This window comes from Neolamprologus brichardi, chromosome 3 (genome assembly GCF_056152115.1).
Source record: "Neolamprologus brichardi isolate AB-2024 chromosome 3, ASM5615211v1, whole genome shotgun sequence".
In the NCBI taxonomy this organism is placed as follows: Eukaryota; Metazoa; Chordata; class Actinopteri; order Cichliformes; family Cichlidae; genus Neolamprologus; species Neolamprologus brichardi.
The window spans coordinates 61,754,252-61,776,669 of NC_142106.1; the positions used below are offsets into that span (position 1 = coordinate 61,754,252).

Here is a 22,418-nt window from a genome sequence, read left to right on the forward strand (position 1 = left end):
ACGGTCATAATGAGAAGAGAGACAGCAGAGCCTGTTCAGGCTGCTGGATCTCAGGCTTGTGTGGGAGGAAACAGGTGGCAGGTCTCACTGTCGTTTCTCACAATGACGACAATGAGAAAAGTCAGCGCTGGAACAACATGTGCATTTGGCTGTGCCTTACAGGAGTGATCAGAAATATTCTGTTTAACAGTTTCATTTCAGAACGTCTCAATAACAGAGACGCTTGTTTGACAGGGTGTCGTCTGTGCATCGATTCGACTCCAGCTTCTCACAAAACCTCTGAAACACACACTCTCTCCTGTAGCTCAGTTTGCAGAAGTGAGTCACCCTCGAGTGGAGGCGTTTAGTCTCAACAGCGGTGTGACACAACCTCAAGTATCTGAGGCTGCAGCTGCCACGACGGTCTCATGCCATCTCAAATAAAGAAATGAATAATCTAAAAACTATTAACACTGAAACAGACAAGAAAAGAAGGTCCAACCAAAACGTATAAATTCTAAATGCACAGATCAGTCGGTGCATGAGTGCATCGCTCCACCCATCAAAGTCTGCATCAGTTATTGGACTGACGAGTGCCGGTGGGAGAATCTTTACATATCGCCCAGCCTTACAGCAGAGGACAGACAAACCTATTAGGCATTTTATTTCAATGCTTTTTCTCAGACTCATCCTTTCAGATGCTGATAAAATTCAAAGATTATTCACAATTAGCCACTGTACAAACGTTTAGTATTGCCACACTGAAACAAACGCATCGACAGACGGAGACGGTTTCCCTGAGAGGGGAGCTGGAGAGAGGCACAGATTTGTTCAGAGGTAACTGCCTGCTCAGAGAGGCTGCAGCTGAAATGTGCCAGGCGCTACAACCAATGGCTGTTTAACTTCAGAAATCTGACATTTTCCCTGAAAGATGAAAAATAAAATGACTGGAATCAACCACAGAAATGTGGAGTGAGTCATTGTGCTTATGCACTAAAAACGAACCAAATATTCAACTGAATCAGAGCTTGTTGCACTTTAGATGGACTGCTGGCACTTCAGCAGCATCACGGCTGGGTTTTCTCTCAGAGAGGACAACTGTGCACACTCAAGTAGAGACGCTGAGATGCTGCTGCTCTCCAGAGCTTCCTTCACTTAACAAATACAAACAAAGTAAAGAAAAAGCATAATCTCCATAACTGTTTCTGTGACGTTTCTTTGAATAGTTAAATTTAAATGTCTTTACTGAGGCAAACTAACAGCTAGTGGACATCACGGGAAATAAAAACAGTAAATGAATCGAATGCAGTCGTCTCTGAAGCAGTTAATCCAGGTGGAAACAGCTGACTAGTTCTGTCATACATTCAGTTTAATAAAATATACTTCATCCATCAGAGTTATCACATGGGGAACTCCTGACACCGTTCTCCTCGTTCTCACTGGAAGCGTTTCTATGCCCGGGTCAGGCCATCGTCTGACTCCCACAGGCCTTCAAGCACAGCCCACTCACAACGTTTATTAAAGTGAAGTAAAAAGACATTCAGGTGTTATCTAGCTGACGTTCAAACAGACCCCGAGTTCCCACGGCAACAGGTTTGTCTCACAATCACATGCAATCATTTGGTGCTGCAGAAAAATGCTCCCACGGTTACAAACAGGTTCTTGTCTCTGTACATCCCCACAGTGGAGTTTAAACCAGTCAGGGTGGGATTCAAGTGCAGACGTTAGCTTTGATTCAAAGGTTTGAGAAACTTCACAGTAACAGCTGACTCTGTTTAGTTTGATGTGTGTAGGACCAAATCACAACAGTCAGCTTCACACTGGTCCAACATTATTCTGAGCACTGACAGGCACAGTGAACACCATCTCTGTATCGCGGTGCCGTTAGCATGTGCATTAAGGAGTGAACATGTTGCCCTCAAAGCTAATGTGTTACAAGCAGGGAAAATGGCAAAAGGACTGGAGCAGGTTTGTGACGAGGGATTGTGATGGTCGATGAACGGGTTGAAGCATCTGCAGGTTTGTGACGAAGGATTGTGATGGTCGATGAACGGGTTGGAGCATCTTCAGCTCTTGGGGCTGTTCCTGCTCTGCATGTGTTAGTAGTTATCAAAAGCAGTCTGAAGAAGCAGCGTTGGTGAACCTGCAGCAGGATCATCCACTCCCCGCATCCATTGATTATCAATTATGACCTGATGACTTGGTCCCAGGTCGACCAATGGAGAGGCCGTGACTTCCTGTTCCAGGTGATGGACCGGCTGCCTGTTTAGCAATGAAGTTGCTGACTGGCATCTTCAGAGAGCCACGCCCACCTGGTTTAGAAACGATGAAGTGTGTGTTGCTCGGGTATCTGTACTAAACATTTAAGCTTTGGTGGAGCAAAGACGCCACACCTCACAGCGACGTCACCCACGCAGCTCAATCAGTGCTACTTTCATCAAGTGAACCCACACACTTTGTCCTGGCTGACATCCCTGCTTCTCTACACACAAGTGCTCTGTAGCTTCACACTATAGCCTCCCATTCACTCTAGATCTGCGGGTTAATCACACCATTAACCTGTCTACGAGTCTCTTCCTTCTTTCATCACTTTCACTTTATTTCCCTTCAAGAAAGCGTTCGTTTCAATTGAAGAGCAACTCCTCAGTTTTAACGATTTGTTACTAAAAAGTGACCCAAGCAGATTTGGAAGCCTGTTTGTTTGGATCACAGACCCAGAGCTCGTTTTTACAGCAGATTTTTATTTTCTAATTATGTTTATCCAGCTAACTTATTCATTAGTTGTGACTGTTCAACTATAAACTGTAATAGTACTACAAAGGACTGTTCTCCTGTAGCTGAGCATCCAAAGGTCTTTAACCCTTTAAAACCGGTTGGAGCGGGCACGCTCCATTTTGCGTAACTATTTTTAAATCCCGGTAGCTCTGCAACCACGTGAGCTAGCGCAATAATTTTTTTTGCATATGAAACCGGAGGAGTTGTACTTACATCTTATGCCATCAGCTTGTCCTCGGTCACAGTTTCCTTCCACATATAGCTTTGCAAAAACTGCATAAAAAGCACTTGCAGCAAGAAAAACATAATATTCCAGAAACACGCTTTGCCGATCCGCTCAGCTGTTTGTAACACTTCCTACGTTGGAATAGATCATCAGCGCGAAACAGGAAGTGACGTCATTTTTGTGGAAATGTAGTTTTTTACCATCAGGGCCTCATGAGCCTATACTGGTGTTTTTAAAAGTTATGTTTGACTTTAAGACTTTCTGTGTCGTTTCTGGGATGCTTAGGACTCATATTGCACTGCTGGAAATAGTTTATTTTGATGCATATGCTGCTTTTTTGCAAATTTGCATTATAATATTTATTTTTGTTTTTCCTGCAGTATATAAAAAATGGTGTATGGTGTATGTATGTGAACTATGAAGACACTCAAAATAAATTTCCTGTGGTGGGAAACTATTTTGTGCAACTTTTTTGTATTTACAGTTTTGAGGGATAAGCCTCTTAAATTTCTCTAACTAGAAATATATGTTAAAAAACAAAAACGATTTTACATTTTTTTGTAGTTTATTGCACTTTCTTGCAATGTATGTAATTACTATGCACTTAATGCAGACATATTATTAAAATCTGGGCTATAGTGGTTGTATTGATGTATATCAACTTAAAATGCTCCCAAAAATGGCTCCACAGCATGTAAACATATAATATAAGCTCTGGCGGACTTGGTTCTATGGTAGGTCTTAAAGGGTTAAAGAGACGCTCACACTGCTGCCCAGAAACAACTGAAACTCTGTTGCTCTTCTAGGTGACAACCTTTTAATGATGATGCCAATCTGCATGATCACATTGCCATGGAAACATCATGCAGCAACAAAACAGTTAACAGTGAGGAGAAGGTCCAATCTGGTAAACTTGTACAAACCTGACACCAGGTCACCGTGTTTTGCTGTCACAGTGATAACTGAGCCATCAAGTTATAGCAGCTTAGAAACCAACACCACATGTGGTCCCTCACTACCACTCCGAAATGAAAAGTTGCATTGTGGGAAACAAAGTGTTACTCTGCCCACTCGTGCACGCCGAGCTTCCCTTTGCAACTTTCTTTACTTCACTTCATGTTATTCCTCAAACTTCATGGAAGCAAAGCTACAACCAATGACTCGGGGGGTGGCTGTAGCTCAGGTGGCAGAGCAGGTCAGCCACTAACCAGAAGGTCGGTGGTTCGATCCCAGGCTGCTCCAGTCTGCATCCCAAATATCCTTGGGCAAGATACTAACCCCGCGTTGCTCTCCGATGCATCCATCGGAGTGTGAATGTGTATGAATGGTAGACTACTTAGCACTTAGGTCAGAAAAAAGTGCTTGTGTGAATGGGTGTGATTGGGTGAATTAATTAGTTGTATAAAGCGCTTTGAGTGCTCAGACAGAGTAGAAAAGCGCTATATAAGAACAAGTCCATTTACCATTTACTCGTTTATGAAACATCCCTGAACTGCACGACTCTGTACGCTTGAAGCTTCTGTGGATGTAAAGCAAGGAGAACAAAGAAAGTCACTGCTACGTCCATCTCCATCCAGAACTCACTGAATAAACATGAACTCCAACTGCATTGAGTGTTTCTTATTCAGCCCACCGGGCGCATCTTCCCATCAGACTGTTTGTCTCCAAGAAGGCTGAGATGATCCTTAACAGAGCAAAATGATCTCAGCATGAGGATCCCACCTGAGTAACAGGTAGAAAGGACAAACGCAGCAGCTCAGGAATCTGTCTGAAGCACGTTCTCCTCAGTGTCAGAAGAACAGCTCTTACCGTGGCCACAGCTTCTTACGTTGTTTGTGCACACTGCACACCCTAACCCACAATCGGCGCACTTGTAGGCCATTACATGAATACACAAAGCAGGGAGGGTGTTTAGTAGGTGGACGGAGTCGTCCTACAACCAACCAATGGACTGAACCATCAGAGGTTCAGAGGTCATGAGCAACAATGCCCTCCCTCTTTCCCTTTCCAGGAAATCTAAAGTAAACCCAGATAAGGAAATGACTGAGAGGACAGAGTACGACTCTCACTGAGCCAACGAGCAGTTTATTAAGGCGGAGGCACCACTGGAAGACGGTGTCCCTCCACAAACCCAGTCTGACAGACAAAGAAGCCTAATTAAAACAGGCACCTGTCCCTCAGGTGGCTGCCCTACTTGGCTAAATCAGGATTTAGAGTGAAGCCCAAAGGAATTACTCCAGTTTGTGTCTGTGGGTCAGAGACAGCACCTGAGTTAGGAGGGTTCTCGCTCCTTAGTTATAACAAAGCTACGACCAACGAAAGAAAGAAGACGCTGCACACTTCCCAGGGTAACTTGAAACTAAAAAGACCAAAGTATCATCTTCTGGCAGAGTAGCTCAAGGATTACTCGTAATCCTGCCTCGAGGTTTGGAGGCAAAGCTCATGGAGAAGCTGGTGGAGCCAACCTTTCACCAAGAAGTCACTGAACTTCTTGCAGAAATTATGGACACATGCATGACTGTACCACTGGCAACTGAGCCTCCAATTGCTCAGTGTGAATTACAGCTTTAAATCCAACCTTTGGCAACGAATCAGGTCACAGACGTGAGCCGTGACATTGAGACTTCTGAGGGACTTCCTTCCAGGTGAATTCACCCTGAGTATGTGGCTGAGGCACCCGGACACCCAAGAGGAACCAACTGAACTTAAAAATTAAAAGACGTCCTATAAAAAACAAAATAAATAGAAAATCCTCTACGGGCTTAATAATTTTCTCACAATCAGAAGAAGGTTGTCTGTTCTGTACGGCTCCCCAACATGGGAACGTAAAGTATTTGTGTGTATAAAAGTGATATTAATATCATGGACTGAGTCTCAGAGTCCTCATATACAACATGCCACATTCACCCGTTCACACAAGCACTGTTTCCTTCTAAGCTTTTAGTGCTAACAAACATTCATGCACATTTGTCGGAGAGCAACTTGGGGTGGCTTTAGCTCAGTATTGACGATCTCAATGCCTATGTATGAAAATGCACTGCGTTAACTAGAAAGGCTATAGTCCAAGTGCTGTATAAATACTTTTCCATTTATAGAAAAAGAAAAAACGTTCTTCCAACAACTTTCATTTGATAAACTAAAAATATGATTAATAATTTATTTTTTCTTCAAAATGTAAATATTAATCTACAATATTACAGTACAGTCAAAGGCCAATGACTGTTACACTAACAAAGCTGAAGAAGCACTTGGTCACAGTGGGAAGTTAAAAGTGCATTTTAAGCAAGAGGAAACCTGTAGCAGTACCAGGGAGGGATGACGGGGTTAGCGGAGGGAGACGAACACAAGAATGACCTGCAGAATTTATCCAATCCACTTAGGGGTGGGCGATATAAACAATATACGATAGAAACGATATAAATTTGGCCAACGATAGAGATTTTGACTATATTGCTCTATCGCGATAGCGCATGTTGATGATGTCATCAAGCTGCGATTGTTTTGGTCGAAAGCATCGCAGCGGCTAAAATCATTATCATCTGCAGATTATGCCGACAGTCATAGCAAAGAGATGAAGCACTTTTGAAATATGGGGAAAGCCAAAAACTGCGCTTTATCGAGTGGGAAAAAAGTTGGCGTTCATCCTCCAGCTTCACTGTGCTAATGTTATGCTAACATAGCTGTGTCGCTAGCAATCACGTAGCACATCATTATCTACCAGGTAGCCCAACTTCAGTAACCCTGCAAACACCGCTGCTGTTTAGTTTTCTGTCTTCATTTATGTTGGAAGTGGCAGCAGAGCTGTACGTTTGAATTAGTTTCAAAAATCTCAGTCAGAACATGGTATGAAATGTTTAGGTGGAAACTAGCGAGCTAACTTCCTGTTAACTTCTAACTCCGTTAAATTTAATAAATTCTGTTTTCATGGATGTTAAACTTAATTGTTACACCCGATAAAGCAGCAACGCTGATGATTTTATTAAAGATGAAAGAATTTAGACCGTTTTTAACTCTCAGTGTTCGTTTGACTTTGGGACCTGAAGCTGACGGAGTTTAGGACCCAGATTACTCCGTGAAGCTCCTCACTACAGCAGCCGTAATGCTCTGACAATCCATCAAGCAGTGCGGCTTACCAAAGGTGTACTAAAACATTTTTAACAGATTTCTGCCAAAATCGGTTCGAGGTCAGTAAGCACAACCAGAATTCATACATAAGGCACACTCTCGATTTTTGAGAAAATTAAAGGATTTTAAGTCCTTATAGTGTGGAAAATACGCCATATCGCCCAGCCCTAAATCCACTTAAAACCAGAGTAACTTATGCAAACTGATATTCTACAGCTGAACAGCTGAGGCCTCATTTCCTGGACTCTTTTACTGCATCTCGCTGTTGGACCGAAGCTGCATCTTTCTTGTTGATCTCTTCCATGTCTCGTGATGTTCGGATTTCTCATCGTCTCTCCAAATGGTAAACGCTACATGGCCTGGTTCTGATACAGCGCTTTTCTACTGGGGAAAACAAGTGTAAAGTGCACGCCTCAATCACTCATAGAAGCACTTTTTCCTTTGTATTCATCATTAACCTGCATTCATCCTCCAGGAACAGGTTAGTATCTACCCAAGGATTCGAGGGATCGAACCACCAACTATCCAACCAGGAGATGGATAGTTGGTGGCTCTGCTACACCCTTCTTTCACTTTTCATGTGCAGTTAGTCAGAGCTAAAACAGGAATAGCATTAATGACATTTAGTTGAAGAAAACCAAACAAAAGGCTGCCTATTCCCCATCGTTTGATCGAGAACTGAGGCAGCCTTTTGCCACGGGCTGGGGAGTCCTCACGCCCGCTGACAGTCTATTACATGGCAGCCTAATTTCTGTTTTTCATGCTCCCCTGAGTAGGTCTGATGAGATATTTTTAGCCTGCTGCACAGCTGTGCTTCACTTAAAAGAAGAGAAAGTCTCCAATATTCTAATATATACACAAACACTTGAGCTGATCTGCAGCACTCACAGGGATACACAAACTGTGGCTCCCTCACTGATAGATCAAACTGGTGTTATAGGCACATCCTGGGTAAGACACAGGTTTCCACCTGCAAATGCATCAATAAAATAATAAAAACCTTAAATAAAATCAGATTAGTGAACTTTAGAGCCTGCATATGGATCCCCCACCCCTACACCCCTACACCCAGACATGAATGTTGACAGCTTTCTGTGTGTTTCATGTTTCACCTCTTATTGTTTGTCCAGGTTTCAACTGTTTAAGTGATGACACGAGGACGTGCACTTAGGGATACCGAGTCATCACTTGTGTCACATGGACAGCTGGTCATTCATGGACCATGTGGGTCAGTCGAGACCTGAAGGATGAGCCGTACAATGAGACCACGTCATGTAGAACTGTACACGCTGCACAAGGCTTTGTGTTACAGCGTCTTCCTTTTGTAGCACGCACACATCATCTCTCTTTATCCATGTCTGGCCTCAGGAAGGCTGCTGTGTAACTGTTAAGCCTGAGACATTAAACGCACACACACACCTCTGATGGAGCACATACTCAGGCACTCTGAATGTGTGGTGCTGACGCATAAAAACAGGACTGAGGGGGTCAGGGGTCACTGCTCGTGGGTTTCGGTGTGTTGGGAGTACTCGTGTTGCGCTGTTCATCGTTTGATCTCGCACAATCAACAGCACAAACACTATCATTTACTTCAACATGACCCCACACACTATATTTAGCTCTCCATCTCGTTTGGTTTCCATGGGGATGAAGAGTTCACAGTGAGCGGCTGGGCCTCGGGTATTTTCCAGAAGCAACAACAAACGGCTCCTGAACCAGAGCTTTTCCACAGCCTGGTGGGTTTTTCAAGTGATCATTTCCACTCCGCCGAGCATCACTGGGTTCAACCACTGCCCTACTTTTTCCTTCAGACAAGACTGCCGTCAGTGAAGAGGCTTCCAGCTCACTACATCTGGATCTGTAGTTATGTTCGTGTTCTTCCAGCGTTATGCTTTTATTTTGAAGAGGCGGTTAGACTGCAGATGCACTTTAAACCAGGGGTCTCAAACACGTGGCCTGGGGACCACTTACGTGACGAACTATGATGCGATTTGACCTTCAAAGTGAGTTTTTGTTAGTTGTTGAGTGCATTGATTTTATGAAGGCACTATGAGGCATGTAGCCTCATGGGTAGTGTAGTCTGTCACAAAGAGGTGTGTTTATTTGGTAGTTCAATGAAAGGCTTCAGTTGGTAAAAGATCCGTGTTCACGTTTTGTCTTGTTCTACGATATTTGAAATAAAAACATTTCAGGAAACATTTGTACCACTTGAACGTGTCCACAGAGACGACGGCGCCAGCAGGACCACAGCTCATTCAAGTTCAACAAACCTGCTTTACAGTGGACACGAGGACGACTGGGAGGAGCGCTCGACAGAGTACAAATGACTCCTCACTTTAATGTTCCACATGCAAGTTTACGTACTTCATAACAATGCTTATGTGCACAGTGGCCCCTAACCCAGCACTGTCCAACCTCAGTCTCTAGGGAAACAAAGAAAGACGTGGCAGTCCGGTGTGAAAGGGAAGATCACAGTTCATGAAGCTCCAGCTTTAAAGGAAAGTCCTTGCACTGCTTCAGTAATGTTGAGGTCAGTGTTGCTACGCTGGCCATGTGAAACATGAACGACTTCCAGAGGCGACTGAATCAACATCTGACTGCACAAACAGTTACATTGTTACCATTGCACTACCCGTGATTGTCATTAGAGAGTATGAGCACGTTTACTGGTGATAGCTACCTGCTAACGTAGCAAAACCTGCTAATGACTTTTCAAATTAACCGATGCAGCCTCACAGGTGTCAGGTTGTTTAGGCCGGAGGGGTCTCCAGGTCAGCAACTCAAAGCTGCACAATCACCAGTGTGAACAGCAAAATTAAATCCATTAATTAAAATTACCACTGTATCTGCATGTGTTTGACTGTCAGAGCGTCTGTCCTCCAGCTGTGCTGCTGACATCGAGAACTGCTGCAGGCCAGATTAAAGGGATTTCTCTTTGAATGAAGAGATGTCGTTGTTGTGATTTATCAGAGTGTAACCAATCTGCTTTCACCCATAAACGTGTTAACCAGAACGCTTCAGCGGGGGTCAGCTGTGTTTCAGCATGTGGTGATCTGGCCAAAAAAGCAACAGCATCATATCTGCACCTTCTTTGGGATTTCACTTATTCTGAAGGCGTAACCCAAAGTTCTCATGTGTATCTCTGCTTCAAGAACTAGGATCATTTTCACCTCATGACAGACAGCTGATGATGTTTTTACACCTCAACAAACAGCCGGTGGAAACAAAGCTAATGATTCATATATGAATTATATGTCTGCCTCTGGTTATAAAAGCTTTATAAACACAATCTGGGACGTTACTGGAAAGCTACAGCTAGTCTGCCAGCCAACCAGTTAGTTAACATTATTTATTACAACTCCACTAAACGACCACTTGGGAGCAACACACTGGTGGGTTTATATAGCTACGGTGTTGCAGCCTCGCTCTCCTGAAATGAACCCAGAACGACAGATGCTACAAAACCTTCGCTAACTGACTCAATAAGATTTCAAAACAGGCTTATATTGTTGAACATTTGACAGTTAACCCCTAGAATAAGCTCTAATTCTCTGCTTGTGTCTGTAAAAGTGTTATTGGTGCTGTGTCTGACTGCCTCGCTGACAGACCACAGCATGTCGTGAAGGACGTCATGTCTGACGGTGTGGTCAGCAGCACAGGAGGACCACACTGTGCTGTCCCCTCGTCACCTCTGCTACAACTCTGAATCATGCCACATTCAGACGTTTGCAGATGACACGGCCATCGTGGGGCGTATCGGGATAATCAGGAAGAGGAGTGCTGGAGTCTGATGAGGAACTCGTCACATCGACACCAAGGAACTGGTTGTGGACTTCGGGAGGTCCAGACCAGGACCAAAGGCCGACTGTACTTCCTCAGGAAGCTGAGGTCTTTCAACATCTGCAGGAAGCTCCTGAGGAAGTTTTACCAGTCGGTGGTTGCTGGAGTACTTTTATTATTAGAATTATATTTAAATCCACCATGGCCTCATGAACAGTCCCATTAGATATAAATGTTATATATACATGTTTATACGCAATTCTTTTATAAACACTCCTCTGTCGACTGACCGTCTCCTGTTTGAGGTGAGAGCAGGCGTTCAGCCTAAATCAGCCACGCGTGGACTATGACAAACTAGTTCAATATAACAAACATGAAAACGTCCATCGTTTCATATTCATGTTTGTGGTGTCGCAAAATAAACAGTTTACGGCGATTTTACATCGTTTTCATGGTCAATGTAGAATTTCTTAGGTTCTCTCTTATATTTAAAATAACCACACTACGGACAAGCGACTGTTGTTATGCGTTGTCGTTAGCAACAGCGACGGCAACGACGAGCATCGCGCGGCTCCGCTTGTTTATTTTCCACATAAACCTTTCACAATAAAGCTCAAGATCCTGTTGAGATTTTTCAAAATAAACGGAATCAGGTGAAATGGTACGCAGAGTGTTTACGGACGAGATGCTAAAAGGAGCCACCCCGCAGCACGCCGCCCCGCAGCACGCCGTTCCACTCATCTAACACTCGACTGCAGCTACACGACGCCCAGCTGAAAACACTTGATGCCGTCGAGCTGCCCGAGACTCACAGCAGTTACAGAAACCAGTGTTGTGATGAATAAATGTCTGATATCAGGGACGTGAGATCATCATCGCACAGACAAACCATCTACTGTGACCCCCCCTCACTGGAGATACAGCAGCAGTAATTAGACCCCGCCCCCAAGGCTACAAGGTTAACATGAGTTCCTAATCTCTCAACAGCTAAATGCGTCTTTTTCTTTTCGTTTTTGTTTCATTGTTGCACGTCTCCCTTTTTAAAACCACATGTGCAAACCTTTCTGCACAGCTGCAAGGAAATCCCCCGCTCCCCTCGTGAGGCTGCAGTCACTCACCATCACCACGTCTATCTATCCCAGCCTGTCTCCTTTAGTTTGTGCTGCCAAACAGCAGAGGAAGCCTCGGCTCCGGCTGCACGGACACTGATAAAGGGAATGTTTTTGTTTTTTAGTAAGAAGATGAAAGCTTTAAAACAAAAAGAGAAGCTTCTGGGTTGGACAGACGCCATCACAACAAGTTCACGAGGCTCTATAATCATGTTTCTAACGTGAAGACCTCACAAAGCTCCGGCTCACACAGCAGAACGAGTCATGAAAAGGCCGTGCTTCCTGTCGGTGCCACTTTGATGAGCGCAGTAACAAAAACAGAAAATAAAAGTGAAGCTGCAGTCAGTGAACCCTGACAACATCTGGCTACTGCTGAGATGACCCGGGCAACAATGGCATGAAAATAGAGAGTCAAAGAGGAAGCTGGTTTGAGGGGTGACGGGGCTAAAAAGAAGCTGTGATCCACCGCTGCATGTTTGACACAGCAGTGAGAGGCCAGCATGTACTCACCTCTAGCAGACAACTTCTTGGTGTTGATGATTTTTGCAGCATACTCCTGGCCTGTGGAAATCTTCATGCACCGCCTCACCACAGAGAACGCACCCCTACAGGACACAACGAAGGAGGGATCAGCCGCTGCACGAGACTCTTCATACAAAGACACAGCTGTGACAGCCTGACATTTACAGAGTTTCAAGACCCATTTTATCATTCAATGGTAACACTGCAACAAGTCAGAGACTGACTAACTCCCCACTTTTCAACGTGCAGAGTAATCGTTGTGAAGCAGCTTCTTCTTCTTCTTGGTTTCTGTTCCTAAACCCGAGCAGCAAGTGAGACCTGTAGTAAAGTGAAACATGCAACAAATGAGCAAGTGTGCAGCCGTCCACAGCAAGTGTAACCCAGGCTTCACACTCTGCTGCAGACACAGACAGACTTCTCTGACTTCTCAGCACCCGAGTGGAGCCAGCGCTCCTTTTTATGTTAGCGCCCTGACCCTAAAGAAGAACGCCGGGTTAGTACCGGCGCTGCTTCATTGAGCCAAACGCCACGAACGAAAGCTTGACTGAACATCATTTGTAGTGTAACTCTGATGACTTTGCATATGAACTTATGCAAAGTCATCAGACATAACGAACTTTGTTGTTGCAAAGTGTAAAAACTCTCTACTTTTTGTTTCGTTTGCCTTTTCGCACTTCTTCTTCTCTTTGTGCTCACGTTCACTGTCGCTCTTTTCAACCAATCGCTGCTCTAGCTGCACACAGTGTATTTGGGAGGCCTGTAACACACTGGTCTGACACGGACAGATGTTTGAATCCTGCACACATGCTGCAGAGGTTTGGCTTCCAGGCTACAGAGTAACCCGGTTTCCTTTTTCATGCTCTTATCAGCACGTCTCTGCTGTTACTGTGTGTCACCCACAGCTCAGTGCTGCACGGCGTCCACAGACAGACCACACTGATGTTTAAAGTGACTGCGGGCTGCAAACGACACCACACACAGGTGAGCTGAGCCATCAGGTGGAGCTGCTGATGTCAGGCAAGTATGTGTGCATCCTCTTGGAGTTCAGACTGAAGCTCTGGTCAGAGGTGACACATGTGGAAGCATCAGCAGGTCCCTGAACGCGTCACAAATTGCTTCAGTCTCCTTGAAACGCAGCCACACCTGCTTCCTGCTCACCTTGAAACGCAGCCACACCTGCTTCCTGCTCACCTGGAACAGACTTAAAACAGGCGCCTTTCTAAGAAGTGGCTGTTGTAGGAGCGGCAAAGCCTCCACTTTACATAACTCACATAACTTTGCATGCAGTGGTTCTTCAATGAAGGCCCTCGATAACTGAAGTCTTTGTGTGGCTCAGAATATCCAAATATGTCACAATGCTGCAAACAAAGTGAAGCAATCATTTGAATGAACCATAGTGACGTTCCCACGTGACCCCAGTCTGACCCCGGGTCAGGCCGAGAGGCTCAACCACAGCTTCCCAAAGCCAACTCAGGTTCAGGTGCGTGCGTGATGACGCGACGCATGAAAACATGCAGCTCTTGGCACAGAGGGGCGGGGCTGTGGACAGAAACACGTCGTTGTTTACCAGTGACCCCACGGACCCAAACAAAACCAACTTCCTGCAGTTTTGACTGACTGAGTTTTAAAAGTATTACACACAGAAAACTCTACAATATCTCTGCGGCTGTCACGTGACAGCAAGATTACAGGTACAAGCTCTGAAATGAGGTTGGCTCTGCCCACAGCGCCGACTGCACCCTTCAAGGTGCGGTCAGGTAGGCGGAGGTCGCTCCGTGGATCCAAAGAGCGGCAGGAAATGAGAGCAGCAGGTCAGAGAATGTGGATACAAAGACGCAAACTCACTTCCCCAGCTCCTCGTACAGCTGGTACTCGTCGGTGAACCTGGTGCAGGTCGTTGAAGCCATGCTGAGGTGAACGACGGTCGTTCAACAGTCTCCACAAATCCCTCCGAGTCCCAAAGTGCCACTTGTCGCGTCGGGGAAAGAAAGCGCAGCCGTGGGGTCCTGTGGTGGGAAGTCCTGCAAGCAGCGCAGCCTGGTCCCCGGTCCTGCTCGGAAACCTCGGCTCGTCCTGGACTGGACAGGGACGTCGCGACCTACTGCTGTGTTTGTCGCTGCCACTTGGATTAGTTACCACAGTAAAGACACGGCAACAGGCAACGACACACTTCCGGTGATGAAACCACAATAAAGCGCGCTTTCACGTCCTCGTGTGACGTGGATATTTTTGGCAAAATTGATATCAAATATTTATTAGTTTTTTTATATATTAGAATTTGGGGTTTATCTGATATTTATTTTATTTATTTAATATATTTATATTCACTCCGAGATGTTTACTGCTCTCAAAGTTCTGGGATGTGTGTATATATGGGGTTTACCTTCTAAAATTTGATGTTATTTCAATTATTCCAACTATTTCACGTCACGTTTGAGCACCATCGTTAGAAACACCGTTTTACTTCTTTTGTTTTATTTTGTAGGAAACTAGCACAACTTCCGCTTTTGTCCGCGTGCGCATGTTTGGGCCTGATGAAGCACAATTTCACCTCAGCGCTTCCTTATTGGAAATCCTGCACAAGGGCTCCCTCTACTGGCAGCAAGCCTACCCTGCTGAAATGGAGGCTATTGGAACACAACAAGTCCCTAAACACACGGTTCTCGTTCGTTTAACACAACAAAACAACTATTTCTGATGGTAAATAAAAGTCACAAAAATTCATACCTTCAACTGGGCAAAATTGAGTGTTATAGGCTGGTTAATTCACCCCAGGGTCCCCAACAACTTGTTCTGAAGGCAGGAGTTAACTTAAGATAAATGGAGATATTTAATAGGGTGGAGGAGCTGTGTTTCCACATGAAAACTGGACAAAGGTATGAAATAAAATACAAAATATAGAGTGATGTACTAAAACACAGCTCGATCCAAAACACACAGTCTGCACTTCCATCACTCTTTCTTGCAGCAACCTTCTGCACCAGATGCAGACGAGACAACGTGAGCGAACGATTTCACAGCGAGTTACAGCAATCTAATCATGAGGAGATCGTTGCGGTGCTGACAGTCTTTGTGTCACCGAGGGAAAGGACGGAGTTTATTAATTATATAATAATATAAAAACCAGTTCAACACATGTAACCAACCTGAGTAGAAATGATACCAAGATTCAACCCACGGGCTTGAAATGATACTTCTACTCACTGTGGTTTGTAAGGACCAAACAGAATCTGTCTTTACTTTGAAACAGTCACAGATTTCCGCTTCCACAGGCCAGCCATGACTACAGAGTTACAGTAAGTACATTAAAAGAGTGGTGCATTTGTCTGTTGTCAGTTTGGAAGTGTTAGGAGACTTTATGCTTACAGAAAATTTAAGCAAAACTGAGATAAATCAGTGGCCACCCAGTACAGGAAAAGAAGCTTGCTATCTGTACAGAAAGGACTGTAAGGATAAGGTATATAAGTGTATAGGTGTATAGGTTCTGTTCATAATTTTTATGGACAGGATTTCTAGGCGCAGCCAAGTGGCGGAGGGCTTTCGCTTTGGTGGCCTCAGGATCTCATCTCTGATTTTTGCGGATGATGTGGTTCTGTTGGCTTCATCGGGTGAGGGCCTCCAGCTCGCACTGGAGCGGTTCGCAGCCGAGTGTGAAGCGGCGGGAATGAGGATCAGCACCTCCAAATCTGAGGCCATGGTTCTCAGCCGGAAAAGGGTGGAGTGCCCACTCCGGGTCGGGGATGAGGTCCTGCCCCAAGTGGAGGAGTTCAAGTATCTCGGGGTCTTGTTCGCGAGTGATGGGAGAAGGGAGCCGGAGATCGACAGACGGATTGGGGCTGCAGCTGCAGTAATGCAGACGCTGCACCGATCCGTCGTGGTGAAGAGGGAGCTGAGTGTAAAAGCGAAGCTCTCAATTTACCGGTCGATCTACGTCCCTACCCTCACCTATGGCCACGAGCTGTGGGTAGTGACCGAAAGGACGAGATCGCGGATACAAGCGGCGGAAATGAGCTTCCTCCGAAGGGTGGCTGGCATCTCCCTTAGAGATAGGGTGAGAAGTTCGGCCATCCGGGAGGGGCTCAGAGTAGAGCCGCTGCTTCTCCACATCGAAAGGAGCCAGCTGAGGTGGTTTGGGCATCTGGTAAGGATGCCCCCTGGGCGCCTCCTGGGTGAGGTGTTCCAGGCATGTCCCACCGGGAGGAGGCCCCGGGGCAGACCCAGGACACGCTGGAGAGATTATATCTCTCGGCTGGCCTGGGAACGCCTTGGTGTTCCCCCGGATGAGCTGGAGGAGGTGGCTGGGGAGAGGGAGGTCTGGGCCTCTTTGCTTAGGCTGCTGCCCCCGCGACCCGGCCCCGGATAAAGCGGATGAAGATGGATGGATGGATGGATGGATGGTGTATAAGGTCTGTACTTTGGCAAATTGATCCTTGAGGTACTTTAAAAGACACTTTAAAATCAAGTGCTGCAGTAAGATCTTAAAGAACTGAACTGGCACCATCTCCAGTCTAATCTAAGTTTACTTTGAAACAGTCACAGATTTCCGCTTCCACAGGCCAGCCATGACTACAGAGTTACAGTAAGTACATTAAAAGAGTGGTGCATTTGTCTGTTGTCAGTTTGGAAGTGTTAGGAGACTTTATGCTTACAGAAAACTTAAGCAAAACTGAGATAAATCAGTGGCCACCCAGTACAGGAAAAGAAGCTTGCTATCTGTACAGAAAGGACTGTAAGGATAAGGTCTGTAATTTGGCAAATTGATCCTTCAGGCCGTTAGAAAGACGGATGTAAATGTTTCTGTTGTGTTATAGCTGAATGGACACCGCTTCCTCGAGACATATTTATTTAAGACTTGTCAAGGTCTGCACTGTTACGTGTCCTAAAAAGGAAAAGCCACAGGAAAACCTCTAGTTCTGTTATTTGCTTTATCTGCAGCAACAGAGTGTTTTAGGTCAGCACTGCCATGACTCACAGTCAACAGGATCAATAAGTCACAACCTTTGAAGTTCTTTTTGATACCACAAAAAAGCCTTGGAAAGCCCTTCCCTACTGTTCGAACCAACCGAAGGGACATGGAGCCACGTACAGGAGGCTGAAAAGTGGGGCCCAGAAGGTCAGCCTGCTGTTAGAACCAGCTTCCTGTTTTCAGACACTGGTTTTATCTCTTGGGTGCAAAAGTCACTGAGTTCAGGCTACAAATAAAAGCAACCAAATATATTCAAAATGACTCAAGTTCAGGGGATACACATGCATCTTATAAATATACAAGAAATATAAACTAATATGAGATAAGAAAATGAAATATGGCGATTGAATATGGGTGAAATGCGCATGTGCAGTGCCTTTGTTTTCATACGCACATGGCAGAAAAAGCATGGCGGCGACGCAGAACGAGAAGAGAGAAGGTGGATCGTTGAATGAAACAGATGAACCTGAACTGGTTTGTAAAAATGCTGCAACTTCAGAGCAACTGGTTTGGTGTTCATCCGTCAGATACACAACAAAGAACATTTTTTTGCAGAGCATGCTAGCGGGCCGTCGTTATTACCGTGTTTTTCAGACTATAAGGCGCTCTCAAGCCTTTAATTTCCCCCAATATCGACAGTGCGCCTTATGTATGAACTGTGTTTACTGACCTCGAACTGATTTTATGTGGAACACGGCGCCATAAATGTTTTAGTAGGACTTTGGTAAGCTATGAAGCCGCTTGATTGTCGGAGCATGAATTATATCGTCAGTCATGTCGTCATCAAAGATATATCCTGATAAATGTTTCTGCCCATACCGCCCTGCCCCCCCAGATAGATAGATAGAGTCATATTTGTATAAGTATGCTGAATTGATATCATATACACACAATTGTCAAACTATGTTTTCATTTAATGTCACTTTCTCAGTTTTTCTCTGTCATATATGTGGATGACACACAGACAGCATTATTTATTCATTAACCTTTATTTAACCAGGAAGACCCATTGAGATTAGAAACCTCTGGCCAAGATAGGCAGCAGCAGGTGTCTCAGAAATTACTCAATGAAACACAGGCAGCAACAACACACATGCAAACATAAATGAAAAAAGAAAATAAGATTCAGTAAAATTCAACAAAGTTCAAATAAAAATAAAAAATCAGTAAAAATAAATGAGTCTAACTGAAACAGTTGCATGTTATGGACTTGGCCTCAAGGATTCGTAGTTTAGATTTAAAAGCACTTATTGAAATGAAGTCAGGACGAAGAGAATACCGACCAGCGTGTTTCAGTACAAGCAGGGAACAAGAAGGCAGCAACCCAAGAATCGCCTTATATATAAACTGTATCGATGAGAGTTCCTCCGACCTACCAAAGCAGGCCGTCCTACCTGAGAGTATACGAGAGATTCACGGTTAGTGATGAACCTCAGCACGATACACAGAATCAACCACTCAAAGACACTGAGAAGCATTCATATATACACTATCTCCATAATCCAGCACAGGCAAACATGTTGCAGCAACCAGCTGCTTCTTTGTATTAAAAGAGAAACACAACTTCCTTTGAAAATAAAATCTCAGTTTTAACTTCAGGTTTTTCACAAGATTCATGTGGTTTGAAGGTGAGTCATCAATTAAGAGTCGAGATATTTATATTTGTGGACCAACTCTGTCTGTACTGAAAGCATCGTCATCATCAGTTGGCTGCCTGACCTGCTGAGTGGGCTGATTATCTCGTTCAGCTTCTAAGAATAGACCTTTTCATTGAGGAACAACTGCACGGTTACATGTTGTCAGACACACAAGCTGTCTGTTTGCATCACCATGACGATGGGTTATTTTTAGGACTCCAAAGCAGCGATCTCCTGCTCCGTGCTGCCCTCTAGTGTTAGGATGTGGTCCCAATCTATTGTGCGCCCTAATGATGATGATGAGTGGTGATTGAAGAGGAAGCTTGAACCCAGGCTCTAAGTGACAGCGCAGACATCTGCTAATAAGAGAACATGTTTCATCATCATAAAGTCACCATGAAGCATCGTTAAAGCGTCACTTCAGTAATGCTGCTGGGAGAAACAAGTGTTCACTCATGTTAATAACACTGTGTTATGTGTATCCATTTATCATTTACTTTGCTCTGTGGACTAAAAGGTTTCGCTGTGTTCATGAAATAAACCAGAATTGCAATGAGTGCATGTTTTACTGTTTTTCTGCTTTTGAGCCCACAGCTCACTAACATCACAGAGCAGTCTCAGTGTATCTGCTTCTTCCCTGAACACAATCAGCTGACTGAGAGAAACTGCAGTCCTCACTTTGGTCATTGTGAACGCTGAAGGAGCTTTGTTCCACCTTATACTAGTGTTTCCTGCACTTAATCACTGCTGTGTTCTATTTAAACCCAGATTCCTTTTAAACCGTTGCTTAACGGGACAGAAGTACACGTCACTCTTTACTAACACACTGTAGATGAGTTTATTGCTGAACGACACAGCTAACAGTCTCACACACTCTTTAGGTTTTTGAGGTTTTGTGTGTAATGGTTTAGCCTCTCACACCTCACCCTTTCCTCCCAGTATCACAACAGTCTGACTCCCAAAGTACGGCTCAGTAAACAAACAAGGACTCTGAAGTCAGAACACAAAGATACAGCTGGAAGATTAGTGATTGCATTTTTATGATGCGTAGTAAACTACCCCTCTTCTTCTTCTCTGTGTTGTTGTTCTTGTGTGTGTGTGTGTGCCGTAGAAGTCAAAGTATACATTAGCCACGCTTACAAAAACATTTTAATGTCATTCAGAACTGAGACTCTGAGTTGTAAGCAGAAATCTTACGCTCAGCCAGAAGCGTGTTTTTTCACGATGCTGGGGTGTCAAATCCACAACCCCAACAGATGGTTTGTCACACGCTGGGTTCAAACACTCAAAAAGCAACAGCAGGTTGAAGAAGGGCAAGGCCCCGTTTACCTACGCAACCTCACACACTATAGCTTTTTAAAGTTGTGCTGTACAATGCTTTAGCCACAGATGTGACTTCTTATTTCCTGTCTTCCTTCTCTCACCCCAACCGGTCGCAGCAGATGGCCCCGCCCCTCCCTGAGCCTGGTTCTGCTGGAGGTTTCTTCCTGTTAAAAGGGAGTTTTTCCTTCCCACTGTTGCCAAAGTGCTGCTCATAGGGGGTCATATGATTGTTGGGTTTTTCTCTGTATCTATGAAGCGCCTTGAGGCGACTTTTGTTGTGATTTGGCGCTATATAAATAAAATTGAATTGAATTGAATGTCTACACAATAATAGACACCGTGTGCTCTGTGACAGTAAAGTCTTCTGCTTCCATTGGTTTGCATTTTAAACTCCCAGCCTATCAGGTTGTTATGAACGGCTTATATTTCTAACATTTTGTGATGTAAAAGTGAATCACGGGCTTTTTTATTTTCTGTATGATGGAACGACTTAAGACACGAGTTATTAAAACAATTATAAATGACAGTGTGACGGCCACGGTACTTAATGCGGTCAAATATGTTAAGGATAATGTTTCTCAATGTAAAATCGCAAAAAGCTTTTGGATAGGATACAACAGCCTGTAAACCGTTTCCTCAGGACCTGCTGAACCTGATATTCAAGCTGAAGAGAATTAAACTTTTATTTTGTTGCTCTACAGATGAAAGAAAAATATGTTTAACAATTCAACAAGCACCTTCAACACATGTACATGCAAACTTTGGAACAGGCTCAACATCTCTGTTGTTCGATAGTTTTTATCCGCTCTCTTAAGTCATTTTATTTCAGTTTATGGCTTTAATATTTCCAGCTGATAAGGAGACCCCCCACTGTAACACCCCCCTCAGTACCATTTTTTGGATGATATTCTTGGAGATTCATTTCTTTTATATTTATGTCTAATTAAACTGTTCCTGTGAACCTTAAATTCTTTGCAACATGCTTACACACATCACAATTGATAATGAGTAGCAGAAGAGGCTCTGGTCAGGGGGAACCAGATGTCCTGAAACTGGGCCTTAGAATCAGCAGAAGAATAATGGATAATACTATCATCAAGGCTAAGCAGGGAGGTGCTTTACTTTTCTGTCTCTTACAGAGGAGGGAGCAGCTACCAGACCAGGTCAGACACGGGTGCGAGGATTTGCAGGAGCCATCACTTCCTGTTGGAAGAAGATTGCCATAATAATCATTTGTTATTGTCACTCTGTAAAAACCCGTAAAGCCCTTCTCAGGGCCTCACAGCACTTCAAACCCTTGACGTGTCAGGTCAGGCATCCATAGAATAAAACCTGCACACATGCAGCTATGGCACATTCCTAAGTCTTCTTTCCTTTCCCAGACACTAGCAGGAATTCACACCAAGTGGCGTCCCACAATACTATGATGTGACAGTGCGCTCACACAGAGGCGTTGCTGCTTCAGCTTCTGCTGTTTGCCACTATTGCTGTAAATAAGACTTTTCTTGCTGGAACAGAAAGATGGAAGGATAATTTCAAGGAAATTTTTGTTTCCTTGAAACCTTTCCGTCTTTCTTATTCTTTTTCTTAGAAAGTGGAGTTCCAAAGATCACTCTTAAACTCAGAGACGGAGAAAAATAAATGTTAAAGATTTGAAAATCAAAACCAAGTCCAATTCTATCAGATTAGAAATACAAATCTTTAACAAACTTATAGTGATTTAAGCTACATTAGCTAATGTTTTTGACGCTATTTGAAGAAAAAACAAAAATAAGTATATTATTATATATAATATTTTTCTTATATTATATATAAGTAAAATAATAACCCAACCCTACCTCACTTATCATCAGACCAGCAAACAGGGAGAAAAGCTAAGCTGGCAGCCAGCAGCTCCTTAAACATCACCTTTGAACATGCTTGACAGCTTGCTCCTTGTATAGTTATTTAGTCAGACAGGCAAAGCCAGCATGAAC

General features: G+C 44.2%; 1 protein-coding gene across 13 annotated transcripts in view; it reads right to left on the bottom strand.

Annotated features, from left to right (window-relative positions):
- LOC102792153 (calcium/calmodulin-dependent protein kinase type II delta 1 chain) overlaps window positions 1-14,663 on the bottom strand; it is an 80,498-nt gene extending 65,835 nt beyond the window's left edge. For all 13 annotated transcript variants that reach the window (XM_087838060.1, XM_087838057.1, XM_087838058.1 and 10 more), the window contains exons 1-2: window positions 14,362-14,663; window positions 12,505-12,599 (exon numbers count right to left, since the gene is read on the bottom strand). In XM_087838060.1, the coding sequence (XP_087694186.1) occupies window positions 12,505-12,599; window positions 14,362-14,423 (157 nt within the window). In that variant the 5' untranslated portion in view covers window positions 14,424-14,663. The remainder of the gene's footprint in view (window positions 1-12,504; window positions 12,600-14,361) is intronic.
- Between the last annotated feature and the right edge of the window lie 7,755 nt (window positions 14,664-22,418).